Source organism: Rhinoraja longicauda, chromosome 9 (assembly GCF_053455715.1).
Source record: "Rhinoraja longicauda isolate Sanriku21f chromosome 9, sRhiLon1.1, whole genome shotgun sequence".
Taxonomy (NCBI): Eukaryota; Metazoa; Chordata; class Chondrichthyes; order Rajiformes; family Arhynchobatidae; genus Rhinoraja; species Rhinoraja longicauda.
Genome location: NC_135961.1, coordinates 527,934 through 545,069, shown reverse-complemented (window position 1 = coordinate 545,069; position 17,136 = coordinate 527,934). Strand labels below are relative to the sequence as shown.

The 17,136-nt window shown below is 44.4% G+C and overlaps 1 protein-coding gene across 6 annotated transcripts in view; it reads right to left on the bottom strand.

Moving 5' to 3' along the window:
- birc6 (baculoviral IAP repeat containing 6) overlaps window positions 1-17,136 on the bottom strand; it is a 356,853-nt gene that overhangs the window by 102,526 nt on the left and 237,191 nt on the right. For all 6 annotated transcript variants that reach the window (XM_078404650.1, XM_078404651.1, XM_078404652.1 and 3 more), the window contains 4 exons: window positions 12,481-12,702; window positions 7,116-7,908; window positions 6,798-6,941; window positions 1,498-1,627 (listed from right to left, as the gene is read on the bottom strand). In XM_078404650.1, the coding sequence (XP_078260776.1) occupies window positions 1,498-1,627; window positions 6,798-6,941; window positions 7,116-7,908; window positions 12,481-12,702 (1,289 nt within the window). The remainder of the gene's footprint in view (window positions 1-1,497; window positions 1,628-6,797; window positions 6,942-7,115; window positions 7,909-12,480; window positions 12,703-17,136) is intronic.

Below are 17,136 nucleotides of genomic sequence, written 5' to 3'. Positions count from 1 at the left end.
CTAAACAAGCCTCTGCAATAGCTTCCCAGCTATATATCTGAATCTTAATAACCTGGGATAGATCTCATCAGGAACTCAGGAACAGGATTTATACACCAGGGGGCACAGTCTAAGAATAAAGGGGAGGCCATTTAAAACTGAGGTGAGAAAAAACTTTTTCACCCAGAGAGTTGTGAATTTGTGGAATTCTCTGCCACAGAAGGCAGTGGAAGCCAATTCACTGGATGAATTTAAAAGTGAGTTAGATAGAGCTCTGGGGCTAATGGAATCAAGAGATATGGGGAGAAGGCAGGCACGGGTTACTGATTGTGGATGATCAGCCATGATCACAATGAATGGCGGTGCTGGCTCGAAGGGCCAAATGGCCTCTTCCTGCACCTAGTTTCTATGTTTAATAGATACATTAGATATGACAGTGGCAGTTCAGAGACTTTTGGATAGGAAAATGGATGTACCAGGCCGGAGGCGTATGTGTAAGCAGATAAGAGCTTGTCTTGGTATGATGTCTGGCACAGGTATAGTCAGCTAAAGGACCTGTTCCCCTGCTAGTCATCACAGGTATAGTTAGCTAAAGGACCTGTTCCCCTGCTGCACTGTTGTCTGCTAATGCTCTTGAAGAGGCCCTTCTTGATTTATAATTGCCCTTGTATTCATAGAAAATAGGTGCAGGGGGAGGCCTCACACTGATTGCACTATCCTCCATGTCCTTCTCCTTAATGAATACAGATGCAAAGTAATTTTTTAATATCTCACCTACATCCTCCTACCCCAAACAGAGGAGGTAGTTGAGGCAGAAACAATAACAACATTTGAAAGCCATTTGGACAGGTACACGGATAGGAACAATTTTTAAGGGGATATGGGACAAACACGGGCAGATGGGTCTAGTGTAGGTGGGGCACCTTGGTCTGCATGGGCAATCTGGTCCGAAGGGGCTGTTGCCATGCTGTATGACTCCACGACCTGTCTGATTTCATCACTTCCTTTTTTCTTTTCAGCTAATTTGCAACCTCTTTGGTCATCCAAGATTCCTTCACCTTGCTATCTTTATCTCTCTTCCTCACACAAACGTGCTAGTCCTGAACTTTGAAAAACTGGCCTTTAAATGACTCCCACATGTTGGATGCTGAGTAACCTAATAAAAACTGCTCCCAATGTACTCTCCCTAGTTCCTGCCCAATAACATTGTGATCGGCCTGACTCCAATTTAATGCCTTTCCCCCCCAAGTTCCGGACTTATCCCTTTTCAAAACAAATGTTCGGCACAAACATTGTGGGCCGAAAGGCCCGTTCCTGTGCATACTATTCTATGTTCTAAGTAACCTTGTTCACTTTCATAATAGATATGATTTCATGGAATTAATAGAACAGCTGTCCATCAATACAGGGTCTTTAATGCTGCAGTTTATTAATTGATTAATTAATTGTACTTCAGTTTTAATTAATTGTATGTCAATATTTGCAACAAGAATTCTGCATCAATTAAATTCTACCCACCTGATACACGGTCCAACACTTCTGCTAAGGTGGTTGAAATTGGCAAATGAAGAGTTCGATATTTATGTCCAGCTCCATACATGGGATGTTGGATCACGTGGCTAGTCGCATTAATTCGACCTTTATAAAGCTGTAAAATCATGGTAGATCACAAGTTTAGGAATCAAGTTAAACATCACAGAATGGGGACATGGAAACAGACTCAATAGACAATAGGTGCAGGAGGAGGCCATTCGGCTCTTCGAGCCAGCACCACCATTTAATGCGATCCCATTTGGCTGATCATTCACAATCAGTATCCCGTTCCTGCCTTCTCTCCATATCCCTTGACTCCGCTATCATTAAGAGCTCTATCTAACTCTCTCTTGAAAGCATCCAGAGAATTGACCTCTACTGCCTTCTGAGGCAGAGAATTCCACAGATTCACAACTCTGAGTGAAAATGTTTTTCCTCATCTCCGTTCCAAATGGCCTACCCCTTATTCTTAAACTGTGGCCCCTGGTTCGGGACTCCACCAACATCGGGAACATGTTTCCTGCCTCTAACGTGTCCAATCCCTTAATAATCCTATATGTTTCAATAAGATCCCCTGTTATCCTTCTAAATTCCAGAGTATATTATTTAAGAGTAAATTGGATAGGTATATGGATAGGAGGGGATTAGAGGGTTATGGTCTGAGTGCAGGTAGATGAGACTAGGTCAGGGAGAATGGTCGGCGTGGACTGGTAGGGCCGGACAGGCCTGTTTCCATGCTGTAATTGTTATATGGTTATATGGTTATATGGTTATACAAGCCCAGGAGTATACTCTTGCCATTGTTCACTATGAGAGCAAACAGTTTAGTTTAGTTTAGAGATACAGCGCGGAAACAGGCCCTTCGGCCCACCGGGTCCGCGCCGACCAGCAATCCCCGCACATTAACACTATCCTACACCCACTAGGGACCATTTTTACATTTACCAAGCCAATTAACCTACAAACCTGCACATCTTTGGAGTGTGGGAGGAAACCGAAGATCTCAGAGAAAACCCACGCAGGTCACGGGGAGAACGTACAAACTCCGTACAGACAGCACGCGTAGTGGGGATGGAACCCGGGTCTCCGGCGCTGCATTTGCTGTAAGGCAGCAACTCTACCGCTGTGCCCAATCACAATCACAATCACTCACTCTATTCCATTTTTTACAATCTTTTGTCGTGTATCTATCCATCTGGTCTCAACCACTCCTGCCCTCTGTAATCATTTTCATCTTACTTTATGACGTAGCTTTCTATGTCAGGCCTCTCATTTATTTACCACATCTGTAACGTTCACGATGGTGTTCTAACATTTCTCTTATCCACTCTGCATCAACAAATCACATAGGCTCTGTACGATGAACATTAAATCCATTATGTAATTTACAAGCTGCAACAGAACATCTATCAGATTAATTTATCAGCTATGGCAATTAGAAGGGAGAAAAGATAAGCTGGAAATGGAAGATTGGAGCCCTGTTGAAGAGGTACTGAGGAAGATAGAGAAAAGGGAAAAGGAAATAGTATAAGGCAACGGGTAGATGCAATGGAGACCAGAGCATATCAGAAAGGGACACAGGGTAGTTTAGTTTAGTTTAGAGATACAGCGCAGAAACAGGCACTTTCGGCCCACCGGGTCTGCACCGACCAGCGATCCCCGCACATTAACACTATCCTATATCTTACTAGGGACAATTTTTACATTTACCAAACCAAATATCCTGCAAACCTGTACGTCTTTGGAGTGTGGGAGGAAACCGAAGATCTCGGAGAAAACTCACGCAGGTCACGGGGAGAATGTACAAACTCCGTACAGACAGCACCCGTAGTGGGGATGGAACCCGGGTCTCTGGCGCTGCATTCGCTGTAAGGCAGCAACTCTACCGCTGCGCCACCATGACCGCCCTAACAAAACTTCACCAACATCAGATTATATCTATTTTACTATTTTAGAGATAACACTAGATTAATATCCTAACAATTTGGAGTCAGTGAAAATAGAAAATATATACCAATTAACTTTGGTTTGAAACACATGGCACATTTTGTCACATGGAAATACAATATGATGGTGGCGACTGAATAGTGCCTCACGAGGCAAGACTAGGCATTAAACACATCTGGATGCACACGTCTGGAAAGGTGCGGTAACAATATTAATTTAAAAGAATGCTAGAGCTGCAGAGGGAATATCACAGGGCAGCACGGTGGCGCAGCGGTAGAGTTGCTGCCATACAACGAATGCAGTGCCAGAGACCCGGGTTCCATCCCCACTACGCGTGCTGTCTGTACGGAGTTTGTACGTTCTCCCCGTGACCTGCGTGGATTTTCTCCGAGATCTTCGGTTTCCTCCCACACTCCAAAGACGTACAGATATGTAGGGTAATTAGCTTGGTAAATGTAAAAATGGTCCCTAGTGGGTGTAGGATGGTGTTAATGTGCGGGAATCGCTGGTCGGGGCAAACCCAGTGGGCGTGTTTCCGCGCTGTATCTCTAATCTAATCAAAAGGGAGAATTTGTTTAGTTCGAGGAAGAAACAATAGAGGACATTACACTACTTGGTGCATGCAAAAGGGTCACTCACCATTACACTACTTGGTGCATGCAGAAGGGTCACTCACCATTGAGTGACAAATGCAAATATGCATGAAGATAACAGAAAAGTACATTAACTATAAAAGTAGTAATAATGAGGGACCTTAATCCCAAAGCAAACTGGGATAGTACTAGTGTTGTCAGAGTAGGGAAAGAGTTAGGGTTGGTGTGGGATCTTAAAGTTTTCTTCATCCATATTGTTAAATAGATTTGAAGGCACATGTCCCAATTTTTTGATTTGTAGACGACAAAACTTTGCGATAACGTGAATATTATATGCTGAAAGTGACAACACTGAGTGGTAGAGGCGGTATTTTGTATGCTTACTTTCATAGGTCGGGGCATTGAGCACAAGAGTCTGGGTGCAGCTTTATTGGACTTTGGTTGGAACATTTGGATATTGCGTGCAGTTCTGGTCACTCCATTAAAAGAAGAACATGGAGGCTTTAGAAAAGGTGCAGAGGAGGTTTACCAGAATTGTTTGCCTTCCTTACTATCAATTCAACTTGGAAATTAACTTTTTGGGAATCCTGCACCAGCACTCCCGTACCTTTGAACCTCCGATTTCTGGATTCTCACTCTGAAATGTTTCAGCCCTTTTTTTTTCTCAGTTTGTCTCAAACTGAATCCATTTCACCATGACAATCTGCCATGCCAAGATCAGTAACCTCCTCCCTTAATATTAGTGCACAACTACAATCCTTTCCTTTTTTGACAGCCTTTCCCCAATGTCGAATCCGCTGAAATACTTAGACAAAGAGGTCAAATTCATTTACTTGTTGAAAATGCAAGGAGCATTCAACTGCTGCAATTCGCAACACTTCACAATTCTTCAAACCAGTCTCACAACTTCCTTCTTACCTCTGGCCTTTGTTCCAACCATCTGCCTATCAAAAAAAACCCTTGCCTATGTTGGATGAGAATGTACATGGCAAGATTAGCAAGTTTGCATCTGACAAGTGGGTGCGCTTGTAGATAGTGAAGATGGTTGTCAAAAATTGCAGCAGGGTATTGATCGGCTGGGCAGGTGGGCAAAAGGAATGGTTCATGGAATTTAATACAAAGAAATGTGAGGTGTTGCATTTTGAGAAGTCTAACATGGGCAGGACCTACACAGTGAATGGAAGGGCTTTGGGAAGTGTTGTAGAGCAGAGGGATATAGGAGTGCAGATGCATGGTTCCTTGAAGGTGGAATCTCACTTAGATCGGGTGGTCAAAAAGGCTTTTGGCACATTGATCTTCATCAGCCAGAGTATTGAGTATAGATGTTGGAAGGTCATGTTGCAGTTGTATCAGACGTTGGTGAGGCCGCATTTAGAGTATTGTGTTCAGTTTTGGACATCATGTTGTAGGAAAGATGTTGTCAAGCTGGAAAGGGTGCAGAGAGAATTTACGAGGATGTTGCCAGGACACGAGGGCCTGAGCTATAGGGAGAGGTTGAGTAGGCTGGGACTTTATTCCTGGAGTGCAGGGAGATGAGGGGGGATCTTATAGAGGTGTATAAAATCATGAGAGGAATAGATCGGGTAGATGCACAGAGACTCTTGCCCAGAGTAGGGGAATCAAGAACCAGAGGACATAGGTTTAAGGTGAGGGGGGGAAAGATTTAATAGGAACCTGAGGGGTAACTTTTTCACACAAAGCGTGGTGGTGGGTGTGTGGAACAAGCTGCTGGAGGAGGTAGCGGAGGCATTTAAGAAACATTTAGACAGGTACATCGATATGTGAAGTTTAGAGGAGCATGGGCCCAACGCAGGCAGGTGGGGCTAGTGTAGATGGGACAGGTGTGGGCAGTTGGGCCAAAGGGCCTGTTTCCACACTGTATTACATGCCATGATCTGTCCTGCCTTTCTCCTTTGAGCTTTCTTCTTCCCACCCACTTAATCAGTCTGAAGAAGGGTCTCGACCCAAAACGTCACCCATCATGTTCTCCAGGGATGCTGTCCAATCTACTGAGTTACTTCAGCACTTTGTGTCCTTTTGTGTATTAACCAGCATCTACGATTCATTGTTTCTACATCTTTAATTTTATCACTTTAACCCTTGACTTTGTTTTTACCATCTGTTGATTACTACATTTCAAACTTCCCCTTCCAAAATCTTCTTTGAAGTTCACATCACATTGCCAAGCTGGCAAAAATCCTCTCCAATATCAGTAGCAAACCACTGTGCTTATCTTCCACTCTCCATAGAAACATTGAAACATAGAAAATAGGTGCAGGAGGAGGCCATGTGGCCCTTTGAGCCAGCACCGCCATTCATTGTGATCATGGCTGATCATCCACAATCAGTAACCCGTGCCTGCCTTCTCCCCATATCCCTTGATTCCACTAGCCCCTGGAGCTCTCTCTAACTCTCTTTTAAATTCATCCAGTGAATTGGCCTCCACTGCCTTCTGTGGCAGAGAATTCCACAAATTCACAACTCTCTGGGTGAAAAAGATTTTTCTCACCTCAGTTTTAAATGGCTTCCTCTTTATTCTTAGACTGTGGCCCCTGGTTCTGGAATTCTTAGACTGTGGCGCCTGGTTCTAGTTCCATCTGCACCATATATTCTAACTATCACTAGTTCATTCTAGGGAATGTGTGCATCTGACTAAGTCCAGCTCAAATGTTATATGGTTACTTTGAGACAATTCAAACCTGCACTCGTTGTTCACGGTGATGATAAATGTCAATTTTTACTTACAGGGCAAGGAGAATGAAGGAACACAGTCACTTTCTCATCTTCAAGCATCAGCTGCAAGAAAAGCCTCCTGATAAAACCAGAAATATTTCCAGATGTTGGGATATTTGATCGCTGAGGTGTTGACTGGAATAGTTCACACAGAACCTGAAAGTATTTGAATTTTAAAATAAGTTTCCATTGTATGTTTCCATGCAGTATGACTATGACTCTAAGTTTCTATGTCTGTTGTAAGTTATTGCTAAGTGGTCATCTGATAAAGTCTTACACAATATTCGAACATTATTCAACAAACAATTTAATATACAATGTTGACATTACCTGAGCCATTAACCTTTGATTGTATGGATGACAAGAAATGCACTGCAGGAAGAATGCGACTGTTGAATTTTCAATTGCCGTTCTTTGTTGAGTGGTTAATCCTATTCCCGTGGTCGAAGAGGAAGGAAGATACCTTGAACCAACATGATGAGATCCATTCTGGTGGTGGTGTCCAGAAGTACTGTTGCTGTTGGAATGGCACAATAAAAACAACAGAGCCGTCCACAAGGGGTTTACTTCAGGCCCCCCTAACCAGTCCTTCATGGTGTGGCTGTTGCCCACTTCAGTTAGAAAGTGGAGAACAGGAGCTACCAGATCAGCTGTGATGGGAACTTTGCTCATTGCACGCTGTTGCGATTGATGCCTCTTGTTTCTGTCCGTGGCAAACTCTGCAGACGGCATTGCACAGTCCAGACTAGAAATATGACTGAAACAGAAACCGATTAAGCTCTTCACAAGCATTGAAGGTAAACTAGATTCCAAGAGCTGTTTAATAGCTTCTGGAGACTGTGTTGCTGCTGCAAGTGTAACCAGTTGGGATTTATTTAGTGCAATTGGTGCCTGTGCATTCTTAGAGTCGTCTGTTAAACCAGAATCCAAGTCCTCTTTCTTGCTGTCATCGGTCATTGAAAGTCTGTGCTGCATTTGTATAGGAGGCAGACTGATGCCCATCCAACCCATCAGCAACGAAAAGTAGCTGGGATGGATGTGACACATGGAACATAGCAAACTGTCCACAGCTTTCTTCAGAACCATGTTGCACGGAAGAGACATGGACCAGTTGTACAGCAATCTGACGAGACAGAAGACATAATTAACTCAAGGATGATGCTGCTCTGATGAAAAAGTAACATAGAAATATAAAAAATAGGTGCAGGAGGAGGCCATTTGGCCCTTCGAGCCAGCACCGCCATTCATTGTGATCATGGCTGATCATCCACAATCAATAACCCGTGCCTGCCTTGTCTCCATATCCCTTGATTCTGCTAGCCACTCGAGCTCTATCTAACTCTCTTTTAAATTATTCCAGTGAATTGGCCTCCACTGCCTTCTGTGGCAGAGAATTCCACAAATTCACAACTCTTTGGGTGAAAAAGTTTTTTCTCAGTTCAGTTTTAAATGGTCTCCCCTTTATTCTTAGACTGTGGCCCCTGTTTCTGGACTCCCCCAATATTGGGAACATTTTTCCTGCATCTGGCTTGTCCAGTCCTTATTATAATTTTATACATCTCTATAAGATTCCCTCTCATCCTTCTAAACTCCAGTGAATACAAGCCCAGTCTTTCCAATCTTTCCTCATATGACAGTCCTGCCATCCCGGGGATTAACCTCGTGAACCTATGCTGCACTGCCTCAATAGCAAGGACGTCCTTCCTCAAATTAGGAGACCAAAACTGCACACAATACTCCAGATGTGGTCTCACCAGGGCCCTGTACGACTGCAGAAGTATGATTGCAATACAGAAACAATTCATAACAGGTATAAAAGCACTTTTAATCATGCTGTTAACAGTTGGAAAGCTGTAAATCTGAAATTAAAAAATGAAAAATCTGGACATACTCAGCATGCCAGGTAGTATAGGAGGAAAGAGAAATTGAGTTAGTGTTTCATGTGAAAAACCCTTTGTCAGAATTGAGTGAGAAAGCTTGTTACTGAATTTTTCCCATTTTACACAAACCAACAGTTGACACTACAACCAGGTCTGGTGGCAGAACTTCAGACTTTTCAGTTTACAAACAAAAATGTTTGAGGAAGGGTACTAATGTCTCAGCAACCTCAAAAATGTCTCAGCAACCACAAAAATGTTTGAGGAAGAGTACTAATGTCTCAGCAACTTCAAAAATTATCTTGCCTCACCTCCATCTTAAATGGATAACCTCTTATTTTTAAACATCGACCCTTAGTTCAAGATTCTCTACATAGGAAACATCCTCTCCAAAGATAGACACAAAATACTGGAGTAACTCAGCGGGTCAGGCATCACCTCTTGAGAAAATGGATACGTGACGTTTTGGATTGAGACCCTTCTTCAGACATACAGAAAGAAGTAGGGGGAGCGGGTCAGAGTCACAAAGTGACACAGCTTAGAAACAGGCCCTTCAGCCCAACGTGTCCCAGCTACACGAGTCCCACCTGTCCGTGTTTGGTCCATATCCCTCCAAACCTGTCCTACCATGTACCTGTCTAACTGTTTCTTAAACGATGGGATAGTCCCAGCCTCATCTACCTCCTCTGGCAGCTTGTTCCATACACCCACCACCCTCTGTGGGAAAAAGCTACCCATCTGATTCATATTAAATCTTTTCCCCTTCACCTTTAACCTATGTCCTCCGGTCCTTGGTTCCCCTACTCTGGGCAAGAGACTCTGCATCTACCCGATCTATTCCTCTCATGATTTTATACACCTCTATAAGCTCACCGCATCCTCCTGCGCTCCAAGTAATAGCAACCCAGCCTACTCAACCTCTCCCTGTAGCTCACAACCTCTAGTCCTGGCAACATCCTTGTAAATCTTCTCTGCACCCTTTCCAGCTTGACAACATCTTTCTTATAACATGGAGCCCAGACTGAACACAATACTCTGAATGCGGCCTCACCAACATTTTATACAACTGCAACATGACCTCCCAACTTCTCTACTCAATACTCTGACTGATGACGGCTAATGTGCCAAAAGCCTTTTTGACCACCTTATCTACCTGTGACTCGACATTCAAGGAACCATGCACCTGTACTCCTAGATCCCTCTGCTCTACAACACTCCCCAGAGGCCTACCGTTCACTGTGTCAGTCCTGCCCATGTTAGACTTCCAAAATTCAACACCTCATATTTCTCTGTATTAAATTCCATCAACCATTCCTCTGCCCACCTGGCCAATCGATCCAGATCCTGTTGCATTTTTTCACAACCATCTTCATTATCTGCAAAACTACCCACTTTTGTATCATCAGCAAACTTGCTAATCTTGCCATGTATGTTCTCATCCAAATCATTGATGTAGATGACAAACAGTAACAGGCCCAGCACCGAACCCTGAGGCACACCTCTAGTCACAGGCCTCCAGTCTGAGAAGCAAACTTCCACCATCACCCTCTGCTTCCTTCCATGAAGCCAATTTTCTATCCATTCAGCTCTCTCCTTGGATCCGATGCAATCTGGCCTTCCAGAGCAGCCTACCATGAGGAACCTTGTCGAATGCTTTGCTGAAGTCCATGTACACAACATCTACAGTTGTGTAGGAAAATAACTGCAGATGCTGGTACAAATCGAAGGTATCACAAAATGCTGGAGTAACTCTGAAGAACAATCTTAACCCAAAACGTCACCCATTCCTTCTCTCCAAGATGCTGCCTGACCTGCTGAGTTACTCCAGCATTTTGTGATACCTACACAACATCTACAGATCTGCTCTCATCAACCTTTTTGGTCACATCTTCAAAAAACTGTGTGGTTTATCCTGTCTTTTTGCTACTTTTTTTGCCTGCTTTGCTTGCTACAATCAGTCTGACGAAGGGTCCCGACCCAGAACGTCACCTATACATTTTCTCCAGAGATGCTGCCTGACCAGCTGAGTTACTCCAGCATTTTCGGTCTAGCTTTGGTATAAACCAGCATCTGCAGATCCTTGTTAAAACATCCTCTCCACATTGACGAAATATTTGAATCGAGTACTCACTCAGTTTTCTATTGACAATGGACACTCTTGGTCTGTCCAACCAAGGCATCATTCCCATTCAGTCTAATAAAGCTCCCTGAACTGCTTCCAACACATCTTTTCTTAATTAAGGAGATCATTACATGCCAGTCAAGGTGCCGTTTATATCTGAGGAATAACCCAGTTTTTAATTACCTTTTTAATTAACAGTAACATTCTGTAACTTTCCAACCTGACTAAGATATCTGCAATATTGCATTTTATGAATCATTCCTAGGATATCCACATTCCTCAGCATCTCTGAACTTGCCATCATTTAAATAAGTCAAAAGGAAGTGCAGATGTGTAAGAAGGAACTGCAGATGGTGGCTTACACCAAAGACAGACACAAAGAGAAAAAAAAGTCTAATTTAAATGATGGACACGAAGTGCCAGAGCAACTCAACGGGTTAGGCAGCATCTCTGGAGAACAGATACAGGTGACATTTTGGGTTGCAATACTTCTTCAGCAGTCTGAAGGTTTCCAACCTGAAACGTCACCTGTTCCTTTTTTCCAGAGACGTTCCCTAACCCGTTGAGTTGCTCTGGCACTTCGTGTCTATCATTTAAATTAGACTTTTTTTTCTTCCTTAATATACAATTTCACATTTTCTCACACACCGATCAGCCAAAACATTATGACCACTGACAGGCGAAGTGAATAACATTGATTATCTTGCTACAATGGCACCTGTCAAGGGGTGGCATATATTGGGCAGCAAGTGAACAGTCAGTTCTTGAAGTTGATGTGTTGGATGCAGGAGAAATGGGCAGGAGTAAAGACCTGAGCGACTTTGACAAGGGCCAAATTGTTATGGCCAGATGACTGGGTCAGAGCATCTCTGAAACGGCAAGGCTTGTGGGGTGCTCCCGGTCAGCAGTGGTGAGTACCTTCCGACAGTGGTCCGAGGAGGGACAAACCACAAACCGACGACAGACAGGGTGTTGGGCGCCCAAGGCTCATCAATGCGCGAGGGCAACGAAGGCTATCCCGTCTGGTCCGAACCAACAGAAGGTCGACTGTGGCACAAGTCACAGAAAATGTTAATGGTGGTCACGGGAGGAATGTGTCACAATACACAGTGCATCGCACCCTGCTGCATATGGGGCTGCACACGGAGGACCAACAGCATATTAGGCAGTTGGTCATAATGTTTTGGCTCATCAGGTGATAATGTTTTGGTTGATCGGTGTATATTCTATTGACCAGATCTGTGCCCACTCATTTAACCTATTTATCTCCCTTGGCAACTTCCTTGTCCTCTTGACAACTTGTTTCGCTTTCTTTTGTTGCTGACACAATTTAGCAGACATACCTTTAAGTCTGGAAATTCAAGGATTTTATGTAAATTGTAATGTTGAGACCTTGGCATAAATTCCATGCCTCACCACCTTGTATATGTCACCAATCAGAAAATTATACTCCCCTCATTTTTTTTATACCTATAAATTCATGTTGTTAAATATTAATGCAAAGAAAATTAGTAAAAAAAACTAAGAAACAATTGGGACACAAGAACTGCAGATGTTGGAATCTTGAGCAAAGTACAAAGTGCTGGAGCAATTCAGCGGGTCAGACAGCATCTGTAAGGAGATGGATAGAGACCCTTGGGTATTTGAAAATTGTGTTTCCAAATTAAATCAATGCAATGTTAAGGATCTTACTTACTCAAAGAGATCTCTGGTTAGCAAACCTGGAAGATCATACTCTACAGGTAGCTCGTAGCTGTGCCACAAGACAGCAGCTACACAGTGCAGGTGAGACGGCGATGGCATCAGGAGGCCATATTCACGCGTTATGTTCTCAGTATTCACAGCAGCAACGTGACCACTTCTCTTCAGTGCAGCTACTCCAGCAGAGTCATAAACCCATTTTAACAATGCCTGAATCCTGAAATGGAAAGATACATGTCAGCTCAGTGAACATTATAACACTAATTCAATACAGATAGAAACATAGAAAATAGGTGCAGGAGGAGGCCATTTGTGATCATGGCTGATCATTCATTGTGATCATGGCTGATCATCCACAATCAGTAACCCGTGCCTGCCTTCTCCCCATATCCCTTGATTCCTCTAGCCCCTAGAGCTCTATCTAACTCTCTTTTAAATTCATCCAGTGAATTGACCTCCACTGCCTTCTGTGGCAGAGAATTCCACAAATTCACAACTCTCTGGGTGAAAAAGTTTTTTCCCACCTGTTTTAAATGGCCTCCCGTTTATTCTTAGACTGTGGCCCCTGGTTCTGGACTCCCCCAACATTGGGAACATTTTTCCTGCATCTAGCTTGTCCAGTCCTTTTATAATTTTATACGTCTCTATAAGATCCCCTCTCATCCTTCTAAGCTCCAGTGAATACAATAGCTTTTTAAAAAAGCTGTAAACTGAAGAACACAAGGATTTCCACCATTAAATCACAAACTCTCTATTTATTGCTCAACTGACAATTGTATCCACACATGAATTCAGGTCAAGTTCCAACTTGACATAGGATAATACGTCAATGGCGCCCAGGCCACTCTTTGTGTGTTGGTCACAGAAGTGGACCTGCAATCACGCATTACAATTGTTTCACTCTTTTAAACCCCCCCCGAACAGCAGCATTTCTTACTTTAACTATGCTAGGGAACGGGCCTGAGCTACGATCTATCTCACTGGAGACCCTCGGACTATCTTTACTCAGACATTACTGGACTTTGTCTTGCACTAAACGTTATTCCATTTACCATGTATCTCGACACTGTGGATGACTCGATTGTTGATTATGTATAATCTTTCCACTGACTGGTTAGCACGCAACTAAAGCTTTTCACTGTACCCTCGGTACACGTGACAATAAACTAAACCAAACTAAACATGAACCTGATCAATAACTCCTGGGCAAGCAATTGGAAGAGGAAAATTGCAGCTGGTAGAGCTGCTGCCTCACAGCGCCAGAGACCCGGGTTCGATCCTGACCTCAGGTGTATGTGTGGCATTTCTATGTTCTCCCTGTGACCGTGTGGGTTTCTTCAGGGTGCTCCAGTTTCCTCCGACATCCCAAAGACATTTGAAGGTTAACAGGCCTCTCTAAATTGACCCAAGTGTGTAGGGAGTGTCATATAGAGTCAGAGTGATACAATGTGGAAACAGGCCCTTCAGTCCAACTTGCCCACACCGGCCAACATGTCCCAGCTACACTAGTCCCACCTGGTCCATATCCCTCCAAGCGTGTCCTATCCATGCACCTGTCTGTTTCTTAAATGTTGGGATAGTCCCAGCCTCAACTATCTCCTCTGGCAGTTTGTTCCCCCTCAGATTCCTATGAAATCTTTTCCCCTTCACCTTAAACTTGTGTCCTCTTGTCCTCGATTCACCTACTCTGGACAAGAGCCTCTGTGCATCTACCCAATCTATTCCTCTCATGATTTTATACACCTCAATACGATTACCCCTGATCCTTCTGCAGTCCAAGGAATAGTCCCAGCATACTCAACACCACCTTATAGCTCAGACCTTCTAGCCCTGGCAACATCCTTGTAAATCTTCTCTGTACCCTTTCCAGCTTGAAAACATCTTTCCTATAACATGGTGCCCAGAACTGAACACAATACTCTGAATGTGGCCTCACCAACGTCTTATACAGCTGCAACATGACGTCCCAACTTCTACACTGATAAGGGCCAATGTACCAAAAGCCTTATTGACCACCCTCTCTACCTGTGGCTCCACCTTCAAGGAACCATGTACCTGCATTCCTAGATCCCTCTGCTCTACAACACTTCCCAGTGCCCTACCATCCACAGTATAGGTCCTGCCTATGCTAGACTCCTGAAAATGCAACACCTTCCTACACACAACACCTGAGTGGATGAGAAACGAAGGGTGACACAGGATGTACTGGAGGACAGAGGATCTAGGGGGGTAGAGGAACTGAAAGACATTTTCATTAGGCGAGAAATAGTATTGGGTAGACTAATGGGACTGAAGCATGATAAATCTCCTGGGCCTGATGGTCTGCATACCAGGTGTAGATCCATGTCTGGGTTTACTGTTGTGCATCCGGTCCATAATCCAGGCCGGGTTTTATCCTGGTGTTAGTTAGGAGACTATCCTGAGAGCTAGAGGTAACGGTAGCCAGCATCTGTACTGCTAATGATCTGCTAATAAAGGACTTATATACACCGGAGTGCCTCTGAATGTACCCACTCACAAACATGGTGTCAGAAGTGGCCGTAATTTAGCTTTTTGAGTCACCACCATTTGTTTCCTCAAGACTTTTGACGTCTCTAACCATGGCTGAATCTTTTCGGATGCCTGATCTACTTGTCTTCGACAGCAACATCGGTGAACGTTGGCACACCTTCAAGGAAGATTACGATGTATTCATGGCTGCTGCACACCACGACAAGACTCCACGTGTACAAGCATCCATTCTCCTCAATCTAGCAGGTTTGGAAGCAATCCGTCGGGCGAGACTGTTTGTTTATGCTGAGGCTGTGCTGGATGCGGCTGGTGTGGTTGTCACACCTGCCCAGACGATTCATCACCTTGTGTGCCTTAAGAATAAATTTCCACAGCTGTGTGATCCACAGACTAACCTTATCATGGAACAGCACAAATTCTTTGCATGTGCCCAGAAACCGGGTGAACCGGTTGAAGCCTATATAAACTCTTTGAAACATGCTGCGTCGAGTTGCAGATTTGGTGACCACTGTGATGAACTCACTAGAGACAGGCTGGTGTGTGGTATCACTAATGACAAATTGAGAAGGGACCTTCTGCATGATTGCAATTTGACTCTAGCTAAAGCGATCAGCACCTGTCGGATTTATGAATTGACGCAAAATCTTTTGAGTGCCGTGCCTCAGCCTGTTTTCCACATTGACTCAACAGAACCATATATCAGAAAGGAACGTCGATCGTTCAAAGTGACACAAGCCCAGCCTGGCAGGTCTGGCATAAGATTTGTTAATGATTGCACTAATTGTGGTTATTCTCATATAGCCAAACAGGAGAACTGCCTGGCTTTTGGACAGATTTGTCATGGGTGCAAACGAAGAAATAATTTCTGGAAATGCTGCAGAAGTTCCAATACGATTGAGACAAAACAAGCTGTACATTGGATACACGACTTATCTGATAGTGATACGGTAAACTTTCCAGAGAGTATGCCTTCAGTGGATGGACGCAGCCCTCCAAGAGGAAGAACGAGGTGCTTCCTCTTGGAGTGGTGGAGCTACAGTGCCACTTGGCGGCACAATCGTACAATTTGCAATTCTCCGTCGTTGATCGCACAGTCGTGCCTCTCCTTGGCATGTATCGACATGGGACTGGTTTCATTCGGCAAGGCCGTGCATCAACTCGCGCCAGTCCCAGACTCCACACGATGTCCAGACTCCAAAAATTGTCCCTAGTGTGTGTAGGATAGTGTTAATGTGCGGGGATCGCTGGGCGGCGCGGACTTGGTGGGCCGAAAAGGCCTGTTTCCGCGCTGTATATATATGATATGATATGATATGATGTGATGTATCCTCGCGGACTACAAGGGTTTCTTCAGCGACGAACTGGACAGGCTGCCTGTCACATACTCAATGACTATTGACCCGGATGTGAGACCCGTGGTCCGCCCCTGCTCAACGCATCCCAGTCGCCATGCGAGACCAGGTTAAGGCAGAGCTCGACAGGATGGAAGCTCTGGGAGTTACTACTCCTGTTACGGAGCCCATCGACTGGGTGTCCTTGATGATGGCCGCCACCAAGAAGAACAAGCAGGAGATACGTATATGAATCAATCCGAGGGATTTAAACACTGCACTCAAGCGACCTCATCACGGGATGCGCACCGTGGAGGAGGTGGCCGCACACATGGGCACGGCGACAGTGTTCGCCATTCTCAACGCCAAGACCTCGTTCTGGCAAATTCCCCTGGACCACAAATCATCTCTGCTCACTACTTTCAGCATATCCTTCGGACAGTACAGACTCTTGCAGATGCCGTTCGGTATGAAGTGTTTCAACGCTCTATGGAGCAGCTCCTCGACAGATACCCCTGTGCGATTGTTGTCGATGACATTATCATGGCGGGTAAGGACGTGCAGGAGCACGATGTTAACTTAAGGAAGGTACTCAATCGTGCCAGGGAGGTACATTTGAAACTCAACCCCAACAAGTGCAGGTTCTGTGTCAACAAGGTGAACTATGTGGGACATGTTTTCAACAGAGAGGGCCTCAAGATTTATACTGAGAAGACAGCAGCCATCAGTGAGATGGCAGTATTGACTGACGTCACCAGCCTGCTGAGGTTCCTGGGCATGGTGAACTATCTTGACAAGTTTATTCCTCA